Below are 27230 nucleotides of genomic sequence, written 5' to 3'. Positions count from 1 at the left end.
TGAGCCACCTTCACTCTTGAGGAAACTGAGGATACTTGAGATTCCAGCCTGAGTCAGGGACAGTGACATTTATTGGGTTTTCATTAGCAGTTGTTGTGCTCTCCCACATAGTTTTAGCTCTGTACTTGGTGAATGCTTTTGGCAGGTATAAAATATGTTGTTATTTAGTCCAACATTAATGAGAAAAAGCAAAGCTTTTCTATATCATCCTTGCTTTAGGTATATCTGACCGTGGTGACCATTGTGGTAGTGAGAAATGTAATTTAAAAATCCATGTTGGATCAAGATGGTCACTCTTGCAGGATATGCATATCTCTCCTCTTATCCGAGGCTTTTTTTTTGACAATTCCCTGTCAGATGATTAATTCCTGCTGATTGATTTATTAATCTTAATTTAGTGCTCCATTGGCCAGATGATTCAGTCCAAATCTCAATTCCTTAAAGATGCTAGATGTCTTTTGAGAGCCAGTATTGAAAAGAAATGTTTCCTTGATGAAATATTATTTGTGTCTGTCAACAAAGCAGGCTTTGAACTGTACACAGAACGGTTTAGTTCACAGTCTTGTTGTGGTTAAAAAGGCTAGTGGAGTAAAGGGCATCTAACAAAAACACTGTTAATTACTGTGACAGAGATAATTCTTTATTTAAATGCCTGACACTTTGTGGAATGGATGCTTTTTTTTCCCTTTTCTTTGTTCAACATCTCTTAAAATGAGTAAGAAGTAATTATAATTCTACTGAAAATACAGGTACTGTTCAGTATATAAGTTTTAGAGAAGAAAATAAAACAAATTTCTTCCTTTTAAACAGAGAACTGGTAAAGTGCAGTGCTTTATTTATGTTTCTCTAGTTTTTTAATTCTCCAGGTGATACATAGGCACAAAAATGTCTGTTGCCTCTTTTACTGAAGTGAACATAGTTTGGAACAGTTTTACATCATGTCACAAGGTGTGATTATTGCCTGTTTTGTTGCATGACTAGCACTGAGGCGAGTTAAATAGGACTTCCAGCATTCAGCTCAGAATTTCCCCCCTCTAAAAGAAAAAAACGTGAAAGAGTGACTGAAGAGTAGACATTGATGGAATTATTTGTATGCCAATGATTAGTTAACAGTTACTCATCAGATACAGTGAAATGATTTTTGAAAGAGTGAATGGTTAGAGCCAGACATCAGCAATAAGCAACACTGAAGGGAGAAAGAGTGAAATGCATTTTTTTCTTCCCATCAGAGTCAATTTCAGGAGAACAGCTCTCTTATTTTGTATTTGTTATTTTTCCTTTTCAGTTCCTCTGACCAAGTCAGAATTATTCTTAGACTTTTGAAATTATGTCCTTGTCCTTGAACTGAACTAAGCCACAACAAAGTGGAAAGTGAAATAGCCTTAAGCAAAAGTCAGAGTTATCAAGTAATTGTGCAGCAAAGATCTTCAGCTTTTGGCCATTGTAGTAGAAAAAATAAATCTGTTTCATTGAGTTTCTGCTGCCAGCACTTGGTGGTTTTGCCCTGGTCTCCACATGGACAAATGTTGTGGTCCACCACACTGGATCTATTTTCTATTTGTGCTACACTAAAGACTAGTTAGTAAATTTGCTTCTTGCTACGTATATATCTAAGGGAATTTTTAAGTAGATAAGCTTTTAAATCTTAAAATTTAAGTTTCCAGGATCTCATAAATTGCTTTTCATTATCTATAAGTCATATTTGCTTTAATTTAAGCTCCATGCTTCTTGCCCTATCCCCTGTGGGCACGAAGAACTCTTATTACAACAACCTTTTACATAGTTGAAGACTGTTATCATATTTTTCTCAGTCTTCTCTTTTTTAGACTAAACAAACCAAGTTCTTTCAGTAGAACATGCTTTCTAGACTTCTGATCCGATTTGTTAAGCTCCTCTGTGCTTTCTCCAGTTGATCCACTTCTTTTGTGATTAAGTTATCATAAACAATGACATCTACAAGTCTAAAGAAAATAATTCAAGAATAGGAGTACTTATGAGAGAATTGTGATCATTTGATCATAGAGGGTAAGAAATGTCTTCTGAAATTGTAAAGTCATAGCTACCCAGTCTTGATGAACTAAGGTAATTTTTGAATTTTCTACTGGGTTTGGAAGAGATCTCTATTTCAGCAATTGCATGTTCTCATTGAACATGTGTCCATTCATTTATGAAAATGAAATTAATTTTTGGATTAATAGATACAAAAATATGCATTTACCTTGCAGATGATAATAAATTTAAGTATATTGTGATCAGATAGCTAGGAATGAATGCTACTTACATGCAGGTATATTTATAGAAGAATATGTGGACTAAATATTATTGTATATATTTTGATTTATTATATAGAATATATATTTATAATATATATTATTTATTATGTTGATTATATAATTATACTGCATTGTATATATGCCCAGCATTCTTAAAATAAATGGGAAAAAATTCATTAATCATATGATCAAACACTGTTGAGGTTCACAGAACTTTTTTGTATGAACAAAACTAAACCAAAATGCCTTAAGCAAAGATTTTTGTTGTTTCAGCTACTTTGTTCTTTGCTAACCTGCATTTCTCAATACATATATAGATGCAGAGATGATAATTTCTGTGCTTCTCATCAGAGACTTCATAGGAGAATTGCTGTAACGAACCTTGATGTTCCATTTAGACTGTATACAAACATTCTACATTGTTCTTAATAGAACCACAGTAAGGAAAAAGGAAGGACAGACCTGAATAGGCTGTATGTGGTAATGAATTACCTCTGTTATTCTCAGTGATGTCTGAGATATCTATATTTACCTGCATAAGTATATACTGAAATTTTATGAAAACTCACATCTGCATTGAAACTTATCTGAGGTGACAATAGACAGCTTCACTTTTATCCAGGGGATCTGGAATGTTCCTGGTAATATTTTGTGAGTTTTAAATGCTAAGATGTTTTTCTTTGTTGTCAAGTAGTTAAATCTTAAAAGGTAACCTGAATTAGAAATTGTCTCAGTATGTGCAAATTTTCAGTTTTGTTTAAACAACAGATGGTTTGCGGAAAACTTGAACTGCCTCCTGAAACTGCCTATGTCAGTCTATTTTGTTAGTTTATATCCCAAAAGTGATTTGGGACCTTGTTTTGAGAAACGTCAGTGCAAAATGATATTTATGTACAATGTTTCATGGGAGAGAAAAGTCACAGGACACCAAGGATACCACATTGCTTGGTGATAGAAGAGTGCTTTACTCTTCACCCAGCATATGTAGCCTTTAGAAGTGTACTTGTTTGAGGGACTTGATTTCAGAAGTATAACAAGAAGCCACACCACAGAAAACTGTGCTTCTCTCCTAAAATTTTTAGGAATTTTAAGGCCAAGAAGGGCTATTAGATCAATAATTCTGTTCTTTTCTCAATATAAACTTTGTATGCTATCCTGCTACAAAGCCCAGTAACTTGATGGAGGTAAATATTTTAGAAGATGCCCAGACTCAAGACGCCCATGGGCTCAAGCGTTTTCTTGCAATGATGGCTTATTCTAATGATTTGTCCTCCTATATGCTAAAAATTTACCAAATTAAGATGTATTACTGAAAGTTATGTGTCTTACTCTGGCTTTTACATCATTTTCACGAAACAGACTTAGTAACTACTATCTTTCTCCTGTGGAAAGTTCTTAAAAATTAGGTCATCAAGTCATAAAATCACCTTGATATCTTAAGTGAACTAAACTGTTTCAGTCTCCTGCTGTATATCTTTCTACCTTCTGAGTCCATTATCTTTGCACCTCTGCTCATTCCCCCACGCCTGTAACAGCCTCTCTAAAATTTGGACGTCAGAATTGGATGAGGTACACAAGCCTTAAAAATGCCATTTATAAATTAAAAAAATCCCCTTGTGACTCACACATTCTTTCCCTCTTCTAATTCCCTTGTTTTTTGGATAGCCACCAAGCCCTATAAGACAGGAAGGAATTACTCATACCACCTCTGACAGGCATCCAGCAAATGCCTACATATGGGTGTCTGCAAACCCCCAGAGGGAGCACAAGGGACTCAGAACAAACCAGAAAAAATCCTTACATTAGAGGGTATCTTGATCCTAGAATTGCTCAAGCATTTTAGAGATTCCCAATTCTATTTCCCTTTCATATGCACTTCAGATGTTTTTCAGGTGCATCTTCTCTGCTTTTGTTCACAGCTTTTGTTCATATCTGGGATATTTCACATATAGTGAATTAAAAATTACTCCATGATGGGAGGCATTACCAGAACAGGTTGGCTTCTGAGAATGGATGAATAGCTGAAGAATTGCAGAGGCCTGCCTTTAATGTCTTGATCAGAGATATAATGGCCTCCAAGGTGCAGGAATTCTTGAAGCTGGGAAGTATTTTGCTTGTGTGCCTTGAACCTGAATTTTAATTAGCAGTTATGCCTGCTCTCCTGTGCCTAGGAGAGTTTTGGCAGTAGACTTTGAGTGTTATCAATTGTTTTTATTTGACAGAGATAGAGCTGTACTTTGTTGAAAGCATGTAATGTTGAGAGAAGTGGTAATGTATACATATTTTCATGTTTGAGAGAATTTTACTGGTAAAACATGCTCTTAAGTGAGTGTTTAGGCAGTGGTGAAGTGCAGCAATTGCAATAGTGTCAATTTGGGAGGTTTCTGAGACCTTCTCTTTAATTTTCCATTCTTGTCTCCTGTTTTGATGGTATTTTTGTAATCTGTTTTATAACAGCTCAGATCCTGCAGCCAAAAAGGCAGAAACTCCCTAATAAGACTGCTTGTACACTGGTACTGTGAGCTGTCAGCCAAACTACAGAACATGAATCTCAGTGAGACTGGCAGAGTTAATCACAGCCAAGCAACAGGGAGCTGCAGATGGGCATCTGGCCTCAGGGTGGAAAACACATGGTTCCAGTTGGAGATGGCTGTTGGAAGTTTGAAGGCTGGAAAAGGTGGATTTGGAAAGTCTACCTGGATTTAGCTGTCATAGAGACCGCTCTAACTGCTGGTAGTTAGCCAGGTTCTTCTGAAACTTCTTTTGATTTATTTTTGTGCATTTAGTAGTTTTCTCCAGTGTCCCTCGAGGTAAACACATGCTCTGATTCAATTTTTTTTTCTCTGATTGCATTCTCTAAGATGCATTTTAAATTTCAGCTGTGTAATTTATGGTGATCTTGTTTCAGAAATTTGAGTGCTATTGAAAGGCAAGAGTCAATACCTCTTTTTTCCTAGTAAGGCCATTTTGAATGTCGTGCTTTTCTAGCAAATTTTAAGTGCTGCATTCAGCATGGATGTGATAGTGGCTTAAGATGTTTGAATCCAGGATACTTCCTTATTTTTCAAGGCCCAAGCAAATCATAGGGCTGAGTGGACCCTGAGCACTAGTTCATGTTTGTTTATGTCCTGCGATAGGACCAACTTCTACCAACTCCTTATATATGTTTATGGAACTGCTTCTTAAAACCTGTAGCTTGATCCAATGTTTTATTCTCCTTATCTTTGAAGGCTACTGAGAAATTTGAATTTTCCTGCCTGCAGGTTAAGGTCACCACTTGTTTTCCTTCAAATCATGCCACAAAACCAATGTTCTCTTTCTTTCTGCAACAGCCTTTAAAGCATGGAAGTTTGCTATCAGACTTGAAAAAAAATTATTCTGTTTTACCTAACCTGAAGAAACAAGGTTTATTCAACATTTTCTCATTGGTCTTGTTTTATTGTTTTATAGGTCTTCTAATCTTCTAGTTGCTCTGCTTTGGAGGTTCTCCGCTTTTTACTGTTTTCTTTTTTTGTTGAAGCGTGATTTCCTTCAATATGGTGTTTTACAAGTACTGAATAGGGCAATAGGATTATCTTACAGGCACATCCATCACACTGCTTTTGTCTAGATCCATCACACTGTAATGTTTGCCTTATTTGCAAAAACATGATACTCTTCACTCATAATGTGTGATGCAGAATAAACTCAGGCATACTCTTCTGGAGAAGAAACCATTTCTTTTCCATATTGTTTTGTGCATATGATTACTCCTTTTTTAATCCAGAGATTTCTACATGTCCTTTGTACTTTGTGCTTTTGTGCTGTTGTTTTCCCATGTGCTACCTCCAGTTTGCCAAGGTAATTTGGGATTCTTATTCTGTAGTCTCCTGCCATTTATTTCAGTCTGGCTAGCAGAGTAGTCTGCCCTTTTTTATGTCCTTCTAACACATATAAATGTCATCTTCAAATGAATAACAATTAATAAAAGAAGTACTCCAGATCACTACCCATTTCTGAGGAAAACATTACATATAACTGGATTCGGGACAGACACTATGGAGCCTTATTCAATATCAGCTTCCATTGTAACAGTGAACTCTGGTAGTTCTTCCCCGAGCCTGATTTTCTGAAATCATCTGAACTACATTTTCCTAGCTGACATATGAAATATCAATCTAGGCAATACTGAAAACATTTCTGAAGTTGGGCAACACACATTGCCAGAGAGTGGAGAACTGACTCTTATCTGCTTTTTATAAATGGTTATTTGTTTTTCGTCTGCCAAATCCCAAGCTCTTCCCACTTCCTAGATAGAATTCCTGGCTTTTAGAAGCTGTTCTTAATGTATCCTGTATTATCACCTTCAATGTTGTTTTACTTCCTCTGGAATATTTTTGTGCAATAACAAGCAATAACAACAAAAAATTAAACATTATTACATGTTGCAAGTGTTTAGTAAATATTTCATCTGAAAACTCACATTATTCCTAGCTCAGGACTGAGCCTGTCAGCAATTCAAAATATTCAGATGAGAAACAAAAGCACTTTGTATTTAAAAGCTACAAGAGAGGAAGCAATTTTTGTCCAGTAGGAAGGTGTTAAACTGTTTCACTTGCTTTTAGAGAGTGTGACAAATAACACAGCTACTCCCACTCTAAAATGTGGCTAGAGATATGCAGGACAAGAGACTAAGATACCTTGGTTGACCCTTCTGATTATAAAATGGGTGACTCTTCATACTATAGATCATGGATGATGTTAGGGTACGAGGGAGCAAGCCGAGGATCACAGATACATATCTGTTAGTTAAAGAACAATATAACTACGTTGTTCTTTGCAGGAGAAAGTGGCACACAGGCAGAAAACATTCTTGTTTGTTTGTTTGTTTGTTTGTTCAAAATACTGGTGTCAAAGAGTAGTATAATAATTTAGCTGTACTAGTAAAATATAAGTATATATATATATATATATATAAGCAGTGTATAATTACTAGGATAATAAACCAGCTGTTGCCTGTGCTGAGGTTTCAGTTTTACAGACTTCAGTGCAGGAAACTCACTGTGCTGAGAAATGCCCATGTCCACTGCACGCTCTGTGTGGTGAAAATCCTTTATTGCTCCCCTCTTTTTGTCATTAAAATAAAAATGTTTTAAATATTTAATAATATTTAAATAATAAATTAATATGAAGATAAAGAATAATTTTTTTAAAACCCAATAATTCACTTCCAAAGGTACTGCTAGAATGACTATATTACAGGTCCTAGAAAAATGTATGATAGCAGGAACCATTCAGGTACTGAAGATTCAAACCTGATGTTATACCTGGAATAAAAATAGAGAGGCACATAAATTTTTTTGTCGATTTGATAGTATTTTGAGTGCACAAGAGTAGTTTGCAATATTTTTAGCTTCTTAGGGTCTTTATAATAGTTGTGGGAGTTTTCTTTAGTAGAATTCTACCCTTTCCCATTATGGCTCAAATAAACTGGGAAGCTAAAAATACAAGAGTTTCATTCAAAGTCTATGGGAATAAGATGGCCATGACATGCCTATAACTCTCTCTGAAAATGCTTTTTGTCTCTGGAGAGATCATATTGAGATGGTTGTGAGTAATACATTGTGGGAGTTTTTCCCTTTAACACAGCTGTTGTTTTAATCATGTGCCAAGGACTTAAAACAATTGTGATTTATCAGCTAGGGAAACAGAAACTTGATGTCATACTCCTTGCCAGATTTTGTGGGATTGGATCAGTATTTTTGTCTATTTTTATTTGTCATGAGGAAAAAATATACTTTCTATTTTGTTACCTTGTATAAAATTAGAAAAATTGGATTGGGGTAGAAGTAGACTTTGTACATGGTATCGTAATCATAATCAAAACTATTTGCTTGAGTAGAAAATATAATTTTATATTTATGGATGTATAAACTTATATAGTGGCTTTCTTATACATGTCACCCTTTCTCAATATATAAGTTCATGCATTATTATACTGGTGAGATGGCAGCAGGCTTGGTACCCTCATGCAGTGCCCATTTAATTTTTCCTGTTAATATACGGAAAGGTTTAAGAAAAGCTCGGTATCATAATCATTTGGCTGGAATTACCTGCTCATGTGAGCAGTTACAGTTATAAGTAAGTGAAGACAAGGAGATTCCACTAGAAAGCAAACACAGTCTGTGAGCTCCATGACACAGCTGAAGGACATAACACAGAGTATATAAATTTTAACCTCTCCTCCTTCCTTTCTCATTCTTCAGTGGTTCTGTGATTGATGTGTGTCAGTGCTCTCAGGCACATGGTGCAGTTGTTGGGACTGTCCTGTGTAGGGCCAGGAGCTGGGTGATCCTCGCAGGTCCCTTCTAATTCAGGATATTTCATAATCTTTCCTTTTGAGATATGCAGAAAAAGAGGACTTCCTCACTGGATGCAAATGAAAGATGTTTTACAGCCTTCTAGACCCTTTTTCTCACTGTCACATTACTAATGTTCTGCTTAAAACCAGAAAGAAGATCAATCTTCTCAGCAGTGCTGAGTAGTTGCTAAGAGAACCCAAATTTCAAATCCAAAGACCTTGTCTGAGAGTAACTTAACTGTGAATTTGAGTATCTGCGCTTATAAAGGATTTAGATATAACCTTCTGTTCTTCTGTGAAGCTGTTAGAAAAAAAGTGTGATTTTAAAACCAATTAGTGCAGTTTTATTGGGGCACTGTAACTTGAATTTTTTTTACTTTTTATTTTACATTCAACACTTATTTTTACTGGGTTAGCCTATGTAATGTCCTGTAAGAGCCGAAAACGAGGGATGAGGGGGGCTCTTTAAAATGCTGTTTTTATATCCAAATGATACAGCAATTCACGGGTCGTGGGTGGCAAGAGCCCAGACTAGAGCTTTTTTAGCAGCTTTAGGTTTGTCTGAAGCCTCCTTCAGTTCTGGTTACAATGCATTATATACTTTTCATTACAGAGCGTTTTAATACATGACAACTAATTAATACTTTTACTTATAGCTTATCCTAACTACTAACATTACACATTCATGTTACTATTTCTAATCACAAAAGGTTAGTATGTTACAGTTTAAGCTAGAAGTTACTTTTTAGTTTTCTTGCAGTGGAAAAACACTGGCTTTCTTGTTTGTCTGTGAAAATCCTTTTGTTTGGTAAAAACATCTTTTGTTTGAGATGGGTTTATTTTTTGCTCTAAGTCATAAAATCGCCTTCCAACTCACTTGCTCTTTGCCTTCTAGTTACCCAGTAAGACTTGTTCTTTTCTTCTATATCAAAACTTGCTATCATTTCTATTCCTTCTTCAGATTTTACATTCAAAGATCTTTCTGTTACACATACATATCTGTGAGACTTTCCTGTCAAATCTTTATCTTTCTTAACAATGTCCAAGTGCTTTTCTTTTTTATTCTTTTTTCTTTTTCTTCTTTTTCTTTCTGTTTTTAATGTAATTCTTTCCAAGGTTTTGCTTTTCTTCTCCAGTCTTGTTTAGATAAAGTCTATGGTTTAGCTTTCCTTTCCTTCCTTCCTTTCATCCTAGCTGACATGTGTCAAAATTTTGCTAATTTCACTGTCAGATAACAGAAGGGTCTGGTGCTTCCAGAAGAAATAGCTAAGCTGGTAGCTGCCTTATTCAGAAAGATAACGAATAGTTTAAGAAATATGTGACATGAAGATTGAAAATACAAGAATAATTAAAGGAAAAGCACATAGTAGTAAAAGGATAATAATAATTGCTGGCTTTGTTCAAGATGCATGAGTCAAGTCAACTACATCAGTTTACGCATCCTTAACCTTTTCTCCTCTACTGTTAGTCATACTTAATTTTATGTACTTAATTTTATTTTTACTGTTTTAAAATGTGCAATTCATGAGTTTTCATAAGAAAAAAAAAATCTCTCCCTAAGCTCTTTCAATTGACTCCTTAAACTCTTCCATGGTAGATCATGACAAGTAGCTCAAGTTACACATTTGGGGGATTAAAACTAGGAGATCCACCCTATTAAATTCACTGCCTTTAATTTTGTGCAGGTTAATCTGATCGTTCATTTTTAAAAAGCCTCAGTAAGATCACATAGTCCAAGTGCCATATGCTTCCCTCTGGAAGTATCAGTGATCACTGAAGGCATCTCTTCCTCTTGGTATTCCTGTGATACCAACTCTCAGGTAGCCTAATTACCCTCTCTTCTAGCCTGTACCTGTATGCTTTGGACACCATGGAAAGAAAGGGCAGGGCCTCTGGGAACCTGTTGATGTATCCCATTTTCATGTTGATGATTCCTACCAGTGAGAAATCCCTTCTAGTAGGTCTGAGTGGTTGGAATCAACTTTGCTGAGAGATGAGTTTTAAGCATTAGATAAAAGGTAGAATAGTTAAATGACAATTAACCTTCATCAAGGTTATTTAGTTCAGAACTATTTAGAAATAGTTCTGTACTATTTCACTTTAAAGTAAAACTTGTTTTTGTGTATAACCTATTCCTTAATTGGGTTTTCCTGCCTTTTTCTCTTCCATCTTACCCCAAACTAGACTGCCCTAGTCTGTCTGTGCCTTGCAAAGGTAACATCATTTTTGTTCACTTCCAGCAACTAAATATTTGAAATCAGATAGTATCGTGGAGAAGCAGGAAAGGTTCCTGCCTTCCCTCTTACCTTTGTTTCTTTCTTCTTTCCTGATTAAATTGATAATTTTTTTTTTACTATATATTCAAATTATCAAACATTTTCTTCCGGTTGCTTACATGTTTTTCCATCTCTTGAAGGAATGTTGGTTAAAATAAACCAAAAATTATGATAAATATTAAATGCATTATTTTTTTCCCTAGATTTACAGGAATTGTGAAGGGCTAAACAATGATACTCATAATCTAAAGAAGTATGCCCATTACACACAGATCTTTCTGTGTTTAACAGATTTTGCATTCTTTATTCTGTGAAGTCAGGTAAAGCACTTTGAGTGAACTACGTATTGTCTAAGGTGCAGATCATGTGCATGAAAACAGACTAATTATGCTAACATTTAAATGGTAAATTCATAATAAAACTTCAAAAGGAAAAATATTATGATATGAGTGTAGGAACTATAGCTCTATTAAAAATAGGATTATTTTATGTACTATAGTACAAGCCAAGTGTCTATCTCCAAACAATTGTGGTTTGCACAAGTAAATACAGATTCACAGCCAAGGAGAAGGTTATCACCCACATAAGCATAGCGAAAATAGGATGGGTGCCCTGATGATATTGATTACACTTGGTTTTTCGTTTTTGCATGCAGTCACTTCCATTACTTTTTTTTTTAACCTTTGAACACAGTGAGCATCACCCAATCCAGCAATGATGGTAAGCATGATTTCAGCTCTGACCGAAATGGGATTTACCTGTTTATTTTAGAGAGATCTAAATTGTGTTCTGAATTATTTGCTGATTTCAAAGCCTGCACTCATTCACCATGTGAATTTACCTTTTCACTTCACCAGGAAGAAGATTAGCTATTCTTTCAAAGTATTTCTTTGTTTTTAAAAAGAGTAATTAAAATTTTCCGTCTTTATCTCATGGTATTTCCAAAGCTGGCTAATGAAACCAGGCAGGTGATTGAGGTCAGGTGCTACACTCTTTCATTGCTGCTTAGTGTGACTCAATACAAGTGCATTTTCTTTAAAATATGGCTTTCTTTTCCTACTCCTTTTCCCTGTAAATACTGCATAGCTGGTTGAGGGTGTTTTCTATCTGACTTGATTTTTTTTTCCTTACATGTGAAAGGTTTTGAATCAGATATAGAACGTCTGTATCCTACCAGAGGAACTGAAAATTAAAACCTTCTCTCATGCTGGGTTGAGATGGTGCTTCAGTTGTACCTGTTTACCACAGTGCTGGAGCAAAGCATGTGGATACAGACTTTTCCAGTATTTTTTTGTTCTGTCTAGTAGACCTAAAAAAAATAATAGTTCTGACTATTTGAGACAGGGCATAGTCAGCTGCTCCACTGCTAACAAGTGTGGAGGTTGGCTACTTATTTTGATGAGATCCCAGTTATGCAGCATTAGAGAGCAGATGTTCCTGGTGTAATATGATAGTAATTTTTACTCTATTTTCTAATTTGTAGTCAAGGATAGATGATTTGATGAGACCAAGGCCTCTGTGAAACCTCCACCCTACTTTACCTCAAGCTGATCCCTTGACCTCAAAAAAAGAACAAACAGTTCTGCAGTAACTTTTTTTTTGCATGTGTATGCTGTACCTTAGTTGTGTTCAGATGATTACAGAGCACCAATGAGATAATTTTGAAGAGGCTTTTTCTTCTTGATAACCTTTGTCAATGGTTGGCAAATAATTTGTAGCAGATTTAAGCACACGTTTCTAAGAGCAAATTGGAATAGATGCTTTTTATCAGTAACAAATAATAGTATGCTAAAAATACTTGTTATGAGAATTGAGATGCAGAGAGTAATAAATGAGGAAGAGGAGCTCTGAGGGAGAAGGTACCAGTAAGAAGCTTGGTTTTATCATATGGTAATTTTAGAATTTGTCATGTCAAAGGTTTTGCACAAATCAGTAGACAGGCAGCTGGAATTAGCGACTGATTTATCCCTGAGGTACAGTTAATCATTTGAGGATTGTTGCTTCTGTTTTATGTTGTTGTTTGTTTTCTTAACTGGCCCTGACTGTCATAGATAAAATCTTTTGTGCATAGACTTTTTCAATTTTGTAAACCTCATTTTGTGCAGTCTATTGGTTAAACATCAGCACAGGCAGACAAAACCAGATGGCATTGTATTTCTCGGCCTGAGAGCAAGGAAGTCAAAGCACTTGTTCATATTAACATACCCTCTTTTGTGATTGCTTTAATTGTTCACTATTTTAATTAGTCTACAGAAGTCTTAATTTAAAGAACTTGCGAAAAAATGTGTGGCATAGAGATGTTAGTTTCAAAATCTGTATCAACATTTTTATGAGAGATTATGATGGTAAGCCTGCTTTTTTCCCCAAGATATTATAGTAATTTTTGTCATGTCTGTGTATAACTGTGTCCTTACTTTCCCTCTGGTTTTACAGGGCACAACGACTACATGTGTCCTGCTACTAACCAGTGCACCATTGACAAGAACAGAAGGAAGAGCTGCCAGGCCTGCCGACTGAGGAAATGCTATGAAGTGGGAATGATGAAAGGTGGTATGTACATAGCCATCATCAAATCTTTAACATTGCTGTCTGCCTTCCTGCCTTTTAACTTCATTGGGCAGATGATATGGTTTCAGGCTAAAGGAGAAAGCTACTGATTTTATCGAGTTGAAGTCTATTAAATCAAAAGTATTTTATTAAATAAAAAAATGAAAAGCTCCTGAATATCATGTTATCTAGTCCAAATTTGCATGAAAAATAAGAAGATGATTGATTTGAATAGAAATAGAATTCTTCTGTTATGATTTTTAGCTCAGTATATTTTTGGTCTTTCATGGTAGGCATCAGATCCTGATGACCAAAATTTAACCCAAGATTTTGCAGCATTTTGCAGTTCAATGTGAAGAGCATTGGTAGTCCAAAATTAGTCCATATTTGTTAAATAATCTTCTGGATATGTAATTCTTATTCTGTGAATCCTGGAAGGGAAAGTTAATTTCTCTCTTCCAGTACTGTACACCTATTTTAGATATTAATTAATTTTACACAACAATATTAAAGGCTTACTCATTTTATAAGAACTGAGAAAAATGCCACTTTCCTGGAACACATGTAATAATGATGTCTTGTTCTAGCCTGATAAAAATTTCAGATTGCTTTTATCAATGAAGGGTAATCAGTAGCTGTATGGAAACCTGTATCTATAGGGAAAACTTAGCAAACTACTAAGTGCTCAGAGAAGAAGGGATTAGGTTCCATGTATTTTGTGTGTAAAATGCTAGTTAGTTACAGACTAGTTCTTCCTTTCTTTGGCATGCCTAATGCTTACTTATGCCACAGAAATTCTGATGCAAGACAGAAGAGTAGCTCATCACGTTTTTACTTTCCTCAACAAATCATTTATAAGTCCAGCAAAGGTAAGCCAAGTCTGGGAATCTTAGGAGAAAAAGGGAAAGACTAAAGGAAAAATTATCCGTTGTTCCTGCACTTGATATTGGATCTGCATTTTTCTCAACTCAAGAATTAGGAAGGAGCTGAGACAGATATTTTTAGTCTCAATTTTGGGATGCAAGCAGGAGGAAGATGTAAAATCTGCTTTTGCTTCTAGAAGTTAGGACAGTGGTTGATTTTTTTGATGAGATCTTGTGTATTGATCTGAACATCCTGGTTTATATGGCTAGAACTCTTCTAACCGTAGGTTGTTAATATCACAGCTATGATCCAGAAAAGATAGAGGTTCAAGAAAGGCAAACTAAAGCCAGAGAATCCATACATTAATATACCATGCAGATTTAACTTCGACCTTTGTACATATGGCAGATCATAGCTAGGATTTATAATTGTGCTTTATGTTGATGACATTACATTTTTTATTTTGGCACATTTACATCCAGTTACACTTAGGTGTATTTAATTAATGATGCACTGTACCAGTTTTATGTTTTTTATGTCTCCTCTCTAGGATGCAGGTTCTAATAGGTTTTAGACTATTCTATATGTAACTGTTTTACTCTCATAAAAATTGTAAAGATTTCTCAACTAGCATTTTTTAGGTTAAAGTAGTCCAAAAGAAATACTGCCATTCTTTTAAAATTTTCTTTCAAATATAAATATTCTGGAATCTTTATTTCATACAGTGGTTCTCACCTGAGAAAAGTCATCTGGATTTCATCCTTTCCTTTCCTTTTGCAACGTTGTAAGACCTGACAGGATCAGGATTAGCATAAATTGTATCTGCTCTTATAGTACTACTAATAGTGCATGAAGTCCATCACTGGTTCATAGGCAAGAGTTTAAAAATAGTTATTTTATGAAGTCTTGGAAAAAAATTGTGAGATCCCTCAGTCACAAGTAATAAATCTGCCATATGTGCAGATGACCTCAGGGAAGGTAAAGTTAATGGACGTGAAGTAAAACATTCAAAGTTTTTCTGGAGTCTTTATTGATCCCCTGTTGTCCACATGGATGTGTGGGGAATAAAAGCCTTTCTTCTAAATCTAGACCTTTATGATTGTCCCATTTCTCTCAGATGAAGATAAAGGTTAAGTAAATATTCTTGTTATGCCATCTGGCTTAATTTCTAAGTGATAATGTTTAAATGATTTTAATTTTTAAATTTTATTTTCTGAGGAGAACTATGAAGATTTTCTCTTTTAATAGATATAATAGAACTTTTCTTCAATGTTCTAAAATCCTGTAGCTCTGTGGTTAGCTCAAGGTTCACACTGTTCTCCAATAATTCCTAGTTCTTGTGATTGAATCTTTTAGTTTAAATAATCACCTCATGTTCATGTTGAGGATTTGCCTTTTTTAAAGGCATTAATTCTATCATACACTTGAATATTTGTTTGTGCCTTATCTCACTTTTATCTCTGTCTCCACAATTTGCTTATTATGATGCAACTTTTAGATATAGTGGAAAACACATGTAATCTTTCTTTCCCCTAAATGTAATCCCACTTATTCTTCTGTACTAAATTAGCTGAGGTTTCTCAATAAATTGTAAAAGTTGCCAACTTATGACTTTTATCTGCCATTTAAGTGATATGAGTAATAACTGATATTAAATATAGACTTTCAGTAAATATTGGGGAAGGTAGATAAAGTCTTGATTAATTGTCTGGTTAATTCTAAACATATGATATAGAATATGGTTGCTGAGGTTTTCCTCACAGAAGGTCACTTAATGCAGAATGAAAAAGTTCATATATATAATTTTTAGTAGAGTGGACACAACTGAAATATGTTTTAGAGGCTTCATGTAGAAAAAAATGCAGCCTTCAAGTGGCCCTTGAACTGTGTGGTAGGAACATTTACTTATGAGTTCCTCTTATGAGTTCCTCTTATGAGTTCCTGTGGAAATTTTATTGATTTTTTTTCCTTTCCTGTTCTTGGGCCTTTTAAAAATTTCTTTCAGTACTGAAGAGTTATTTTTTTTCTCTCTCCTCTTGTGTTTGCAAGTGTTTCCTGCTTGCATCTGCTACTGTGCTGCTTCAAGAGACAATTAGACTGCAAGAATCTCTGCTGATGCGGTCAGCATCTGAGGCATAATTTACAGCTGTGATATTTTGTCCAAATGCTTCATTCTCTCTTTCTGAATAAACCCAAAGGACCTTAAAATTATGTGTTATTATTTAGTCTGCACTCTCCTGTTTGTATGTGAGGATAAAGTGGATACATCTAATAAGATCCTTGCCATATCCCTTTTACTTTTGTTCCGTAGCTGGGGAGAGAAGCCTTGTTTTTGTTTACAATCTACTGATGCCTTCTTGAAGCTTGTTTCTGTTCTGGTTTGGAGAATTGTACTCCAGCTTTCACGTGGAGTTGTTACAGCAGTTGCAACTCTGAAGCTCCAACCATATGTAAGGTGCAGGTGACCTCTGCTCCAATACAGACATAGTTTTCTGTTTCTCCGTTCTAAAAGCTTTCTCATGACTTGGACCCAAAGACCCTAATTTTATGAAACCAAAAGCACCCCTTTTTATTGCTTTTTTCTTAACTATTTTTTATAGTGTGGTAAGAGAATGAGTGTTTCTAGTAATTAGCATGCTGCGTTCTTCCCCTCCTTTCAATGTGTGACAAAACAGATTTATCATTAAGTGCTGTGTGGAATCAGAGCAACAGGGTGCTAGTGGAATTTGTGCCTGTGGCAAAAAATTGCCGTCATGCTAAATGCCAGATATCTAAAGAAAAATCCATTATTTGCCTGGTAGTCCATTTTTAGCCACCCTGACACCTACATAATTCTCCCAATTGTCGAAAGCTGATGGCTTCCTAGCATCAAATCACAGGAAATGTGGAGCACTCAAGGATTTGATGCTCATGTGCTAGATTCAGATGGTGATTATGTATATGACATGGAGGATATACTCTTTGAACAGCCTGAAATCTCAGGTTGTAGAGAGAAGATTCTGAGTACTGTTTTTTGTGATAATGAAGTTACAGTGTTACAGCACATTTGAAGCCTACATCCTTGGGTGTTACCCTCACAAATTGTCTGAGAACGCTTCAGAAATTGCAGCGATACAGTCCAGGGAGTGAAGCACTCTGCTGGCCATAACACAGTGATAAAACAACATGCCATTTGACCGTTTCATTAACTCCTAGAGATTGGAGTCTCTAGGCTTCCAACTTTTGAAATAGTTACCCACCTCTAAGCCAGTCTGGTTCAGTGCAATAGTCTTGCTAAGTTTAAGATAATTTTTTACAGGGAAAATGAAAAAAACAAATTTTTCATTCTCTCAGAGAAGGACCTTGCTGATTTTTGTCTTTAAATGGAGAGAGTTATGCTTCCTTGCTGAATTCTATATTTATTCAGGAAAAAAAGCTAGGGAGTTATTAAAATAATTCTCAAAAGTAGAAGTAAATTGATGTCTGATGCAACCACTGGATGGGCTCAAGGTCTTCTACATTTTCATGTAATTATCTTTTAATGAACTATCATATTAAAAAGAGAAATTAGTGAATGAAGGAAAATGGACAGTGGATGTGAAATGATTCTGGTTTATTCGAGAAGAACCTCAATGATATTTATTAGACATACTGTTCTGCACTCAGCCAGATAACTGTGTAGGTGGAGCCTGATAAATGTATGAGAAAATGTACTCTTTAAAGTTGTAATTGTTAGGCTGAAATCATGTACTCATGCACATTTGAAGCAAAGTTTTGTGAGTTTATGGCAGTTTTCTGGGAAAATAAGGTGGAAATGAAATCAGATTTTTTCGTGAAATATTTTTTGCTCCTCTTCGCACACATGCAAAGGAATCACTGCCATTAAATTGTCATAAAATACAATATTCCTGTGTTCTGCCCCCAAAATTAGAAAGAGAGACCGTTGTTGTGAATACCTTTGCCAAAAATTATTTATCTTCATGTTCCTCTTCATAAAATGATCTGTGCTTGAAGGAAATCTAGGATGTCTTTTGTTGAGCTGCCTGCTCAAAGCATATTCGACAATGAATTTATACATGGTTAAGACCTTTTGCAGTCAGGTGGAAATGGGATAAAATGGGACAAATTGTCTTATTCTTAGTTATATGCTATAACTGGATATGCAAAAAAAATTACCATAGAATTTTTAATGTTTAACTCTGGAATATTTGAGATTATAAAGCTGATTATAGTTATATATATGATTGCATTTTCATTGTTTTTCATTAGTTGATTAATTCCTAGAGTCTAGAGCTTTAAGAGAGCTCGAGAGGGACGTTTTACAAGATAATTTAGTGGTAGGACAAGGGCTAATGGCTTCAAACTGGAAGAGGGTAGGTTAGGATGAGATATTAAGAAGAAATTCTTTTGTCTGAAGGTGGTGGAGAGACATTGGAACAGGTTGCTCAGAGATGTTGTCCCATCCCTGGAAGTGTTCAAGGCCAGCTTGGATGGGGCTCTGAGCAACCTGGTCTAATGAAAGGTGTCTTTGCTCATGGCAAGAAGGTCGGAACTAGATGATTTTTAGGATCCTCTCCAACTCAAAGCAGTCCATAATTCTGTGATTGTATGATTCTGGTTCTTCTCTTGGTTAGACATTTACAGTTCAGTTCTAGCACTCAGTCTTGGTATCAGGCCAAACACCTCCAATACTCAATTAACTTAATTAATTTGTAAAATGTAGCAATTTCTTGTCATAAATTTCTTTGTCTTTGTCTTTGAGATTTATAACAATGGGCTCATTGTCTTAAAATGACTGGCTTTCCAAAATCATGGTGGATGTAAAGGTAGAGAATGTTCCTTTAACAGCTTTATTGTGATCCCTGAAATGTCTAAAGGTTCATTATAAATATTGCCTAGAAATGGGGCAGTATGAGTTTATCAGGAGTGTCAGTACTGAAAGGGATTAATTTGAATGATGGACTAATTGAACTGCTCTTGTTTCACTTCTACATGTCCTAAGATGCTCTTTAAAATGTGTGCTATGACTGCCAAAGATTGAATACAAAAATACAGATTTGGATGAATCATGCCTTGCACCTTCATCTTTAATTTAGTAGATCATTGGTTCTCAAACTGTGCATTATGAATAGTCATTAGAGACCCCAAATGACATTTGCCTGCTTGTTAACAGCTATTTTTTGTCACCAGTTCTTTAAGACTTTACATGGAAGACAAGTTTTATGATCTGCATTTTAGTTAGTAGGAGTTCTGGGACACTGAGATATGTATTGTGACTTGGTCAATAAGTAAACTAGTAGCAGAGCCAGGAGCTGAACCAGAATATCTTAAATTAAACCCCCACTTTGACTTCTCTCTCCCTCTATTTCCAATAGAAGGGGGTCTTGATTATGGAGGAGAAACAAGCCCTATTTTGGAAAAGGATGATAGATATTTTTTGAAAAAAACCCTTATAAATAGACATACAGCACTCAGTAGTCGTAAAGACTGTAACATCCAGGTGCACAGACTGAACACAAATCTGTTACTTATTTATAGTACTGAGTGTTTAGATATCCTTGTCAGAAACCAGGCTGTTAAGCACTGTCACTTGGGGCAGGTTCGTTTGAGATTAGACAATAAATTCTGATTAATCTTTTTAGGAGATTTCAGACAATGTTTCTCATTTAAACTAATTGTCAACCCACCTGGGTTTTCAGCACAATTTACATTGCTGTTTCATTTTCTGAAAGAGAAACAGGAATGAAATAAGCGGCTGATTGTCTGAATCATATTCAAAAGAAGTATTTATTAGGCTATAGCATTTGAATTTGGAAAGTCGTGTTACTCTTCTGTGACCAAATAATATATTTATGTAGAGCGATTCAAGCAGAAAAGTTCCCAAAAATCTCAAAAGTCTTTAAAATCAGCTTGGAAGGACCATCAAGCTGAGATACGTTACAATATTAAAGCCAGTTGTGCTTAGACACTCAGGTTTGTGTTTGTAAGGGAACTATTGGCTTGTTCACACTGTTTTACTTTTGCAGTCCTCTACTTTGGGTAATGGCAGCAATGACACCAAAGTGAACCTGGACTCTGCCCCAAAGGTCTTCTCCCAACAGTTTAGTAAATCCTTCTCATACTTCCATACATTTGAAGACAGGCTTTTGAATTCTGGCCTCTTCAAACCCAACTTCAGTTTCAGAACGGTAGGTTTCTGTCATAGGAAAATCTAGTTTCTTCCTTTGCAAACACTGGTGTAAAGGATTTGTGTAGCATCTCTGCTATCCCTGTTCTGTGCATTCTCCCTTAACACTCTGATCATCAGCGAGCCAATTGACTCTCTGCCTCTCTGACAGAGACCTTATTTTTTATAATATTTTTTACTTACCACATACATTTTGTCTTCTATTGTCAAGTAGGGTTTGGTTTACAAAACACTAGGGCGTCTTTCTCTTTAAAACAGAGATTCTTTCTCTCTGGCAATTTTCAACAGGGTGACAATGAGGTCGGTTGGTCTTGAAGAGAGACAACAATGTTTAGAAGAGAAGGTGTTTCCAAGCACATGTGAAACACTCTTTTGACAAACTGACAAAATTATAGGCTGTTAATGCTACAAAGCTGTGCGTGTATATAGAAGCGTCAAATGTCTCTCCTCTGGGGTCTGCTGATGAGGAGCAGAAGCATGGACACAGAGCCTCAGGTTCAAAGGTTGTTATAGGCTGGAAGTTAGGTGGTAAACCATTTACCCATCACTGTTTCCAAACCCAATCATAGTTCCATCTTTTTGGTGTCCTTTTATATTAGAAAAGAAAAAAGAGAAACAAAAAAACCCCTAACCAAACAAAACAAAACAACCCCAAAAAAACCCACAAAGTAAAAAAAAAGTGTGGCTACAAACTGTTGTTTATTGACCAAATTTCTAACAAGAAAGAAATTGAAAAATATTTTACAAAGCAGTTCACAAGGAATATATTTAACTTGAATAAAATTTGAGATTATACCTATATCTTCAAATCTATAATGAATTATTCTGTCATTCACACACAGTCAAGAAAATTGATTCTAATTGGTCTCCTCCTTTTCTTCCTCTAAATATTTTTGAATATTTTATGTAATATTGAAGTTATAAAAGTGGGGCTTTGTTATTAGGAATAGGTAGGAAAGGAATGGTTTTTGTATGGCTGAGATTCAGTGCTCATTCAGTGCATTTTTAATTTTGGATTTTTTGTTTCAATGATCTGGAATTTATTTTTTTTGTTTGTAATGACACGTGGGAAAACATTAGGGAAGTATTTCATATGGTTAATATTTCTTTCACAAGCATACACTTATAGAATCTTGAGTTGGAAAGGACGTTAAAGATCGTTTAGTTCCAACTACTCTGCCATGGGAGTGTCATATGCAATTTTATGGTCCATATGCAATTTTATTGCTAATCAGGTTCCAATTATTTGATTATATAATTACTTAGCAGTTTTGAAACCTGTCTCCATGCCCAAAAATCTGACTGAATTTACATACAAAGCTTTGTAAAACTGCCTTTGGAATCTTGGCTCTTGCAGCTTTAAAACTCAAGTGGAAATTGTTTCAGAGCTCTTGCAAGATGCATAGTACTTCAATTTTTGCTAGAATATTGTTTTTTCATAACATTTGACAATTAAGGTCCCTTTATTGGCTGAACTGTCGAATTAGAATTGATACATTCATATATTTAAAAACTCTTACAGAATCATTGCACTTTAGGCAAGGAAATTGTAGTTTTATGGAGTTGCCTTTTTTGGAATTAGTGACTGTGCATCACTACTGTCTCTTTTTAACAGAGATAAAATTTTATTAAACTGCAGGAGATTTGGGAGTAGTTGCATTGTTCAGAGAACTACTCACTCCTATTTAGTCCATGAAAATGAGTAAGTTTGTTGCTTGTCCGTCTAGAGCTTAGGTAAAGAGTTAATAGTAAGTTCTATAAATCTCTGATGAATATGATACTTATACAGATTCAGAGATCTTTCTGTCTGTGACTATAAAAGCTGGTGATGTGATGCAGAAGGAATGCATACTCTTACTGACTTTTTTTCAGACTTTGTCTCTACAAAATCCAGTAGTAAAATTGCTACAGTTGGTTGGTTGGTTGATTTTCTTAAAATCTCAAAATAAAAATGCATAAAATAAATTTGTGTGGGTCATCTCCTCCAAACTGGTTATGTTCAGCTTTGCTTAATACAGCATTTTTTTTGTGCTAAGGTGAAGAAAATCCAGTGATAGCTTTTAGACAAATTAAAAATAAAACTAATATTCTTATTTAACATCTGGTTTATTTGTAAACAGCTAAATAGGCTTACATTTGTCACTTTGTTATGTAAAATCCTCATCACATTCTTATTTTACTTACCAAGGCAGGCCTGGACTAAGCAAAAAGCAAACCCAAAAAAACTCTGATCTTCCTAATCTATGTGATGGAGACGTAATGCTGAACTTGTCCTACTTGTATTTATTAACCTTTAATGGATTCTGTTGTCAATCACATTTGGCCTACAGCTTTCTAACTATACCACCTTCTAATTTATTCACCTTGCCAGTTTTCTTTCTCCATGGTGTGAAAGAGAACCTATTCCTGTCTGTCCTGAACCTTGCATGGGGTATTTTCATTTGAAACCTTCCTGTATTAGCAGAGAAGCTTCAGTGTTTTGTACCTTATTCATCTTTTTGCTATTCCTGATTTTGTACTCTTGTATCTGGCTTGCAGGCAAAGAAGATAAAGTCAATTTAGATATTTCTTATACCGAAGTTGTTTCACATTTCAAATCATCTTATTTGTTTTTCTCTTATCCCTTTTTAATTTATTTTTATATCTCTTTTTAATTTGGGAAGAACAGAACTGCATGCAGTGTTCACTGTAGTGTACCTCACGATAATAAACTCTGTGATTTATGAAGTTGTTCTGTCCTCCCTTCCTTTCCTAGTAATTTCTAGCCTTCTATTTACTTTCTAAACTTATCTGATGTTTTTATAGTATTTTTCTAACCCCAACTTCTTGTTTATTAATTATGTCAGCCTATCTGTTTATGAGAAAGTTGAACACCACAGACCCCAAGGATGCTTTCTCTTTGAAAGAAAATTTGTAGATGAGCAGCCATAAAATTTGGAATGTGAGAAGTTAACAAATGCCTTCGTTTCTATGAACCATGTGGGCTTGTTCATGTAATTATATTTGCATGTTTCACCAGGCAATTTAAATTAAAAAAGATTAAATTGATACAAATCATACAACAAAAATATAGATAGATAGTTACAGATAGAGCATGCCTGCTATTGAGTACTGCAAGGAAGTTACCAGTAAGAATCTTTGTGATGACAATTTGCCAGAATAAGTCTTGTCTTTTTCTGAACAGCAAGAATCTCTCCTCACCTCCCCACCCTTAACAGAAAATGTTTAGTGGTAAGAAAGATTGGTATTGCTGAATGAAAAATGGGAAAAGCAACGCACTTAAAAGTTTTGGCTTAGAGATAGTTTAGTGAATAGGAAAATGTAGATCGGTTAAATAATAGGAGTGATGAAAGATTTACTGAACTCCCTTTATCTGAATAGATTAATGGAATGAAATCACAAAGCCCACTAGATTTTGAATGCATTAAACATAAAATCCCTAATCTCCAAATACTGGTTCAGTGAAAATCTCACCATAGTTGAAGAAAGAGGAAAAGAGATTTAAAGATTCTCCTTGTTTCTTTGAGGCTGGAAAGGACACTTGCTGATGTGGTGCAACATTTAAATGAGAGCATGTTGTATGTGAGATGAAAATGCTGCCAACAAAGACTGGGATTCTAAAGGTTTAAAATTTTGTGGTGTGAAGAAAGCTGAGCAAATGTTGTGTTTCCCTTTCCCCAACCATTAGAAAGACCTGTACTGGTTGCTTGAAAGTGTTTTTGTTTTGTTTTGTTTTTGTTTTAAATGTTTTCTCTTCCCTATTTCTTGAATGGTTTACATCTTTACTCTCTGTAGATACTTCTTTTGCATTTCAAGCTGTGACTAGTGCTGTTTTTTCCTATTGCATGAGAACTCCAGAATAAGCCGCATCATAAGCTGCCTTCTCCTCATATCTCAATTCCTTGTGTGCTTTCCTTATTACTTGGTTGTCCTCCCTTGCCTCCACTTGATGATGGATTTAAGTTTTTGACTAAGTCTCAAAATGCCTGTTACTCCTCCGCTTAGAGCCAGACTTAAACTTTCCCTTATGGTTAGAGTCCACGTGGGCCTTATCATTATATTTTCCTTGTAACCTTTCCACAAAGGGAGATTTTGTTCCACTGCAAAAGTCTTGTGCTGTTTGAATTGGTATGGCTGACTTGATAATATCCCAAGGTTCAGGGTCATACAGTGCAAAGCACATTGCAGAAATGTGCAGTAATGACAGTAGTGGTTTCTGATGTGCTTATTTCAGCCTTTTGACAGTAGGTGTCCCACATTAGAATCTGAGGTCACAATTATCTCTCCTTTTCATATTTATGTTTTTTTACTTAAATGGCATTCTTTATTGCTGTATAGATTCATCTTATAATGGGAACTTTCCTGAGTGTTTTTCAACATAATTATTATGATCACAGGCTCAGTAATACGATGATGCTTAATTAGAATAATTGGTGACCTTAAACAAAATATTCTAGATAGCTTTTGAGAGCTGCTTCAGTGATCCTCCTGACCCACCAATATCATTAATTTATCGTTGGTAATTTATAAAATAATGATCTGCTAGAGGTTGGGACATACTTTGAAGTTTTGGGGTATAAAGAAATATTTAATTATTCCCAATAACTGACTTCCTTTTATGGGGCTAAGGCAGCTGTGCAGTATCACTAGTTTAGAGTTCTGTGTGAGCCCAATGGATCTAATTTTTAGGAAAGAGTCCACTATTCCTGACACCATATTTTATAAAATAGTTTTTCAGTCCAACTACTGGTGTAAGATTTCTGAAGAAGTCTACAGAAAATAAATCAAGAGTCAATGCTGCCTGGGTCTATCAAAAGCATCTGCTGTTGACTGAAGCCAAGTGTACACAATACTGAAGTTCAAGGAGAGGAGTTCATTATATTCTTGTGTGTCTCTAGGAATCCGGAAAGACCGCAGAGGTGGGCGAGTGATGAAACAAAAACGCCAAAGAGAGGAGCAGGATTCCAGGAATGGGGAGGCTTCCTCAACAGAGCTGCGAGCTCCCACCCTTTGGACAAGCCCACTGGTGGTTAAACATAACAAGAAGAACAGCCCTGCCCTGTCCCTGACGGCAGAACAGATGGTCAGTGCCTTGCTGGAGGCTGAGCCACCCATAGTTTATTCTGAATATGACCCAAACAGACCATTCAATGAAGCCTCTATGATGACCCTGTTGACCAACCTTGCAGACAGAGAATTAGTGCACATGATCAACTGGGCAAAGAGAGTTCCAGGTAAGGAAAAAAAAGCCCTAGTCAACTATAAACGTGTAAATTACAAACCAAAAAACCCCCTGATGTACTGATTTTCTGACTACCTATTCTTACGTAATTCAAATTGTTAATTTAAGTATAAATATGTTAACAAAATTTGCAGCATTAAACAAAGTTAATTTTATATTGGTCAATAAAATGCTAAAGTGCAATGTAAGTGACTTTTGAGGAAAGATTTATTCAAGAAAATGTATTTTCCCCACATTATAGAATGTTGGGCAGATTTTTGTTCACAAATCCTTTTTTTTCCATACAGAACTCAGCAAAATTAAAGGTTAAAAGAGATTATTGGTCAAATCTAGTGAATTTGAGCTAATCAAATTATGTTCAGTATTTTGATCCCCTACAAAAAGGATTACTCTCATATATGTAATGTAAGCCATACATTCAATATCATTACTAAGCTCTTAAGCGTTACTATGATTTATTTAATTTCCAGGTTATAGTTTTCACTGTGAATTACAGATCTTCCATGAATTTTGGGTTTGAAAAACACATCCAGAATAACAGTTTTAGTGTGATTTGTTTTTTTTTTTTTTTTGGTGGACCGTGATTCCCTCTTTTTCCAAAAGGAATTACAGAATTGTGGGAAATATGTAACATTTTTCTTTGACTGTATGTTATACATTCATTCATGTAGCTCAATTAATCAATATAAATTAAATGAGAGAGTAGTTTTATAGTTAAAGTTCATCACCTTTCAAAGTTTCAGTCTACACAAATACTCTTTGTAAGTTAAGACTTAAAAATTTATAAGATATTTATTGCACATCATGTTTTTAGCTTGGTAAAAATACTGGCACATGATAATTTATACTTCATAATTCACTGGAATTTTGATCTTTTAAGTTTTTACTGTAGCCATTTATTTAATTAAAATTATGTAGGTGGCTTAGAAAGGGATACTAGAGGCGACTAACAAAGCTCTCACTCAAGTAATGCATTACCTCAAAAGAATTATACCTAGGTTATGCCATTTTTGTGTTTTCCTTCATTTAAACTTGGAAAGACTGTTCCTGGTAAATCAATAACCATGTCTTTTCCAGTCCTTAAGGGCTCCCTTTCAGCCACTTTTCACATGTCACTTTGTGGGCTCCAGCTATGATCAATGAGAACCTGTGTGTGTTTCATTTCTCATCGTATCTTATAAGAAATCACTTGAGAATTTTATTCTTGACAAAGTCACGGTGGTTGAAGTCTGATCTACAGTCTGTTCAAGTCAAGGGCAGTTCTGCTGTTCATTTAGGTATGTTTTGCATCATGCTGTTACAAAAATGCTTTTGAAAAATGAACCTATGTACATAGTGTTAAAGCTATTCATTATCAAAATAGATGAATTCAAATTACCTTTCTATGGATTTTTAGAAATATAATTAGTCTGAGTTTGTTAAAATAAATTAATTTAAATTCAAGATGAATTTACTGCAATCTAAATTCATATGTTGTCTAACTGGAAACATTTGGTTTCCATGACTTTTTGAGAGTGTAATT

General features: G+C 35.2%; 1 protein-coding gene across 2 annotated transcripts in view; it reads left to right on the top strand.

Moving 5' to 3' along the window:
• ESR1 (estrogen receptor 1) overlaps positions 1-27230 on the top strand; it is a 182466-nt gene that overhangs the window by 107291 nt on the left and 47945 nt on the right. For both annotated transcript variants that reach the window (XM_088161719.1, XM_088161720.1), the window contains 2 exons: positions 13323-13439; positions 25365-25700. In XM_088161719.1, coding sequence (XP_088017845.1) covers positions 13323-13439; positions 25365-25700 — 453 coding nt within the window. The remainder of the gene's footprint in view (positions 1-13322; positions 13440-25364; positions 25701-27230) is intronic.

The sequence above is a fragment of the Sturnus vulgaris genome, chromosome 3, assembly GCF_052056855.1.
Source record: "Sturnus vulgaris isolate bStuVul1 chromosome 3, bStuVul1.hap1, whole genome shotgun sequence".
NCBI classification, from domain to species: domain Eukaryota; kingdom Metazoa; phylum Chordata; class Aves; order Passeriformes; family Sturnidae; genus Sturnus; species Sturnus vulgaris.
Note: the sequence above shows the minus strand (reverse complement) of the source record. Positions and strands in the feature narration are given on the sequence as shown.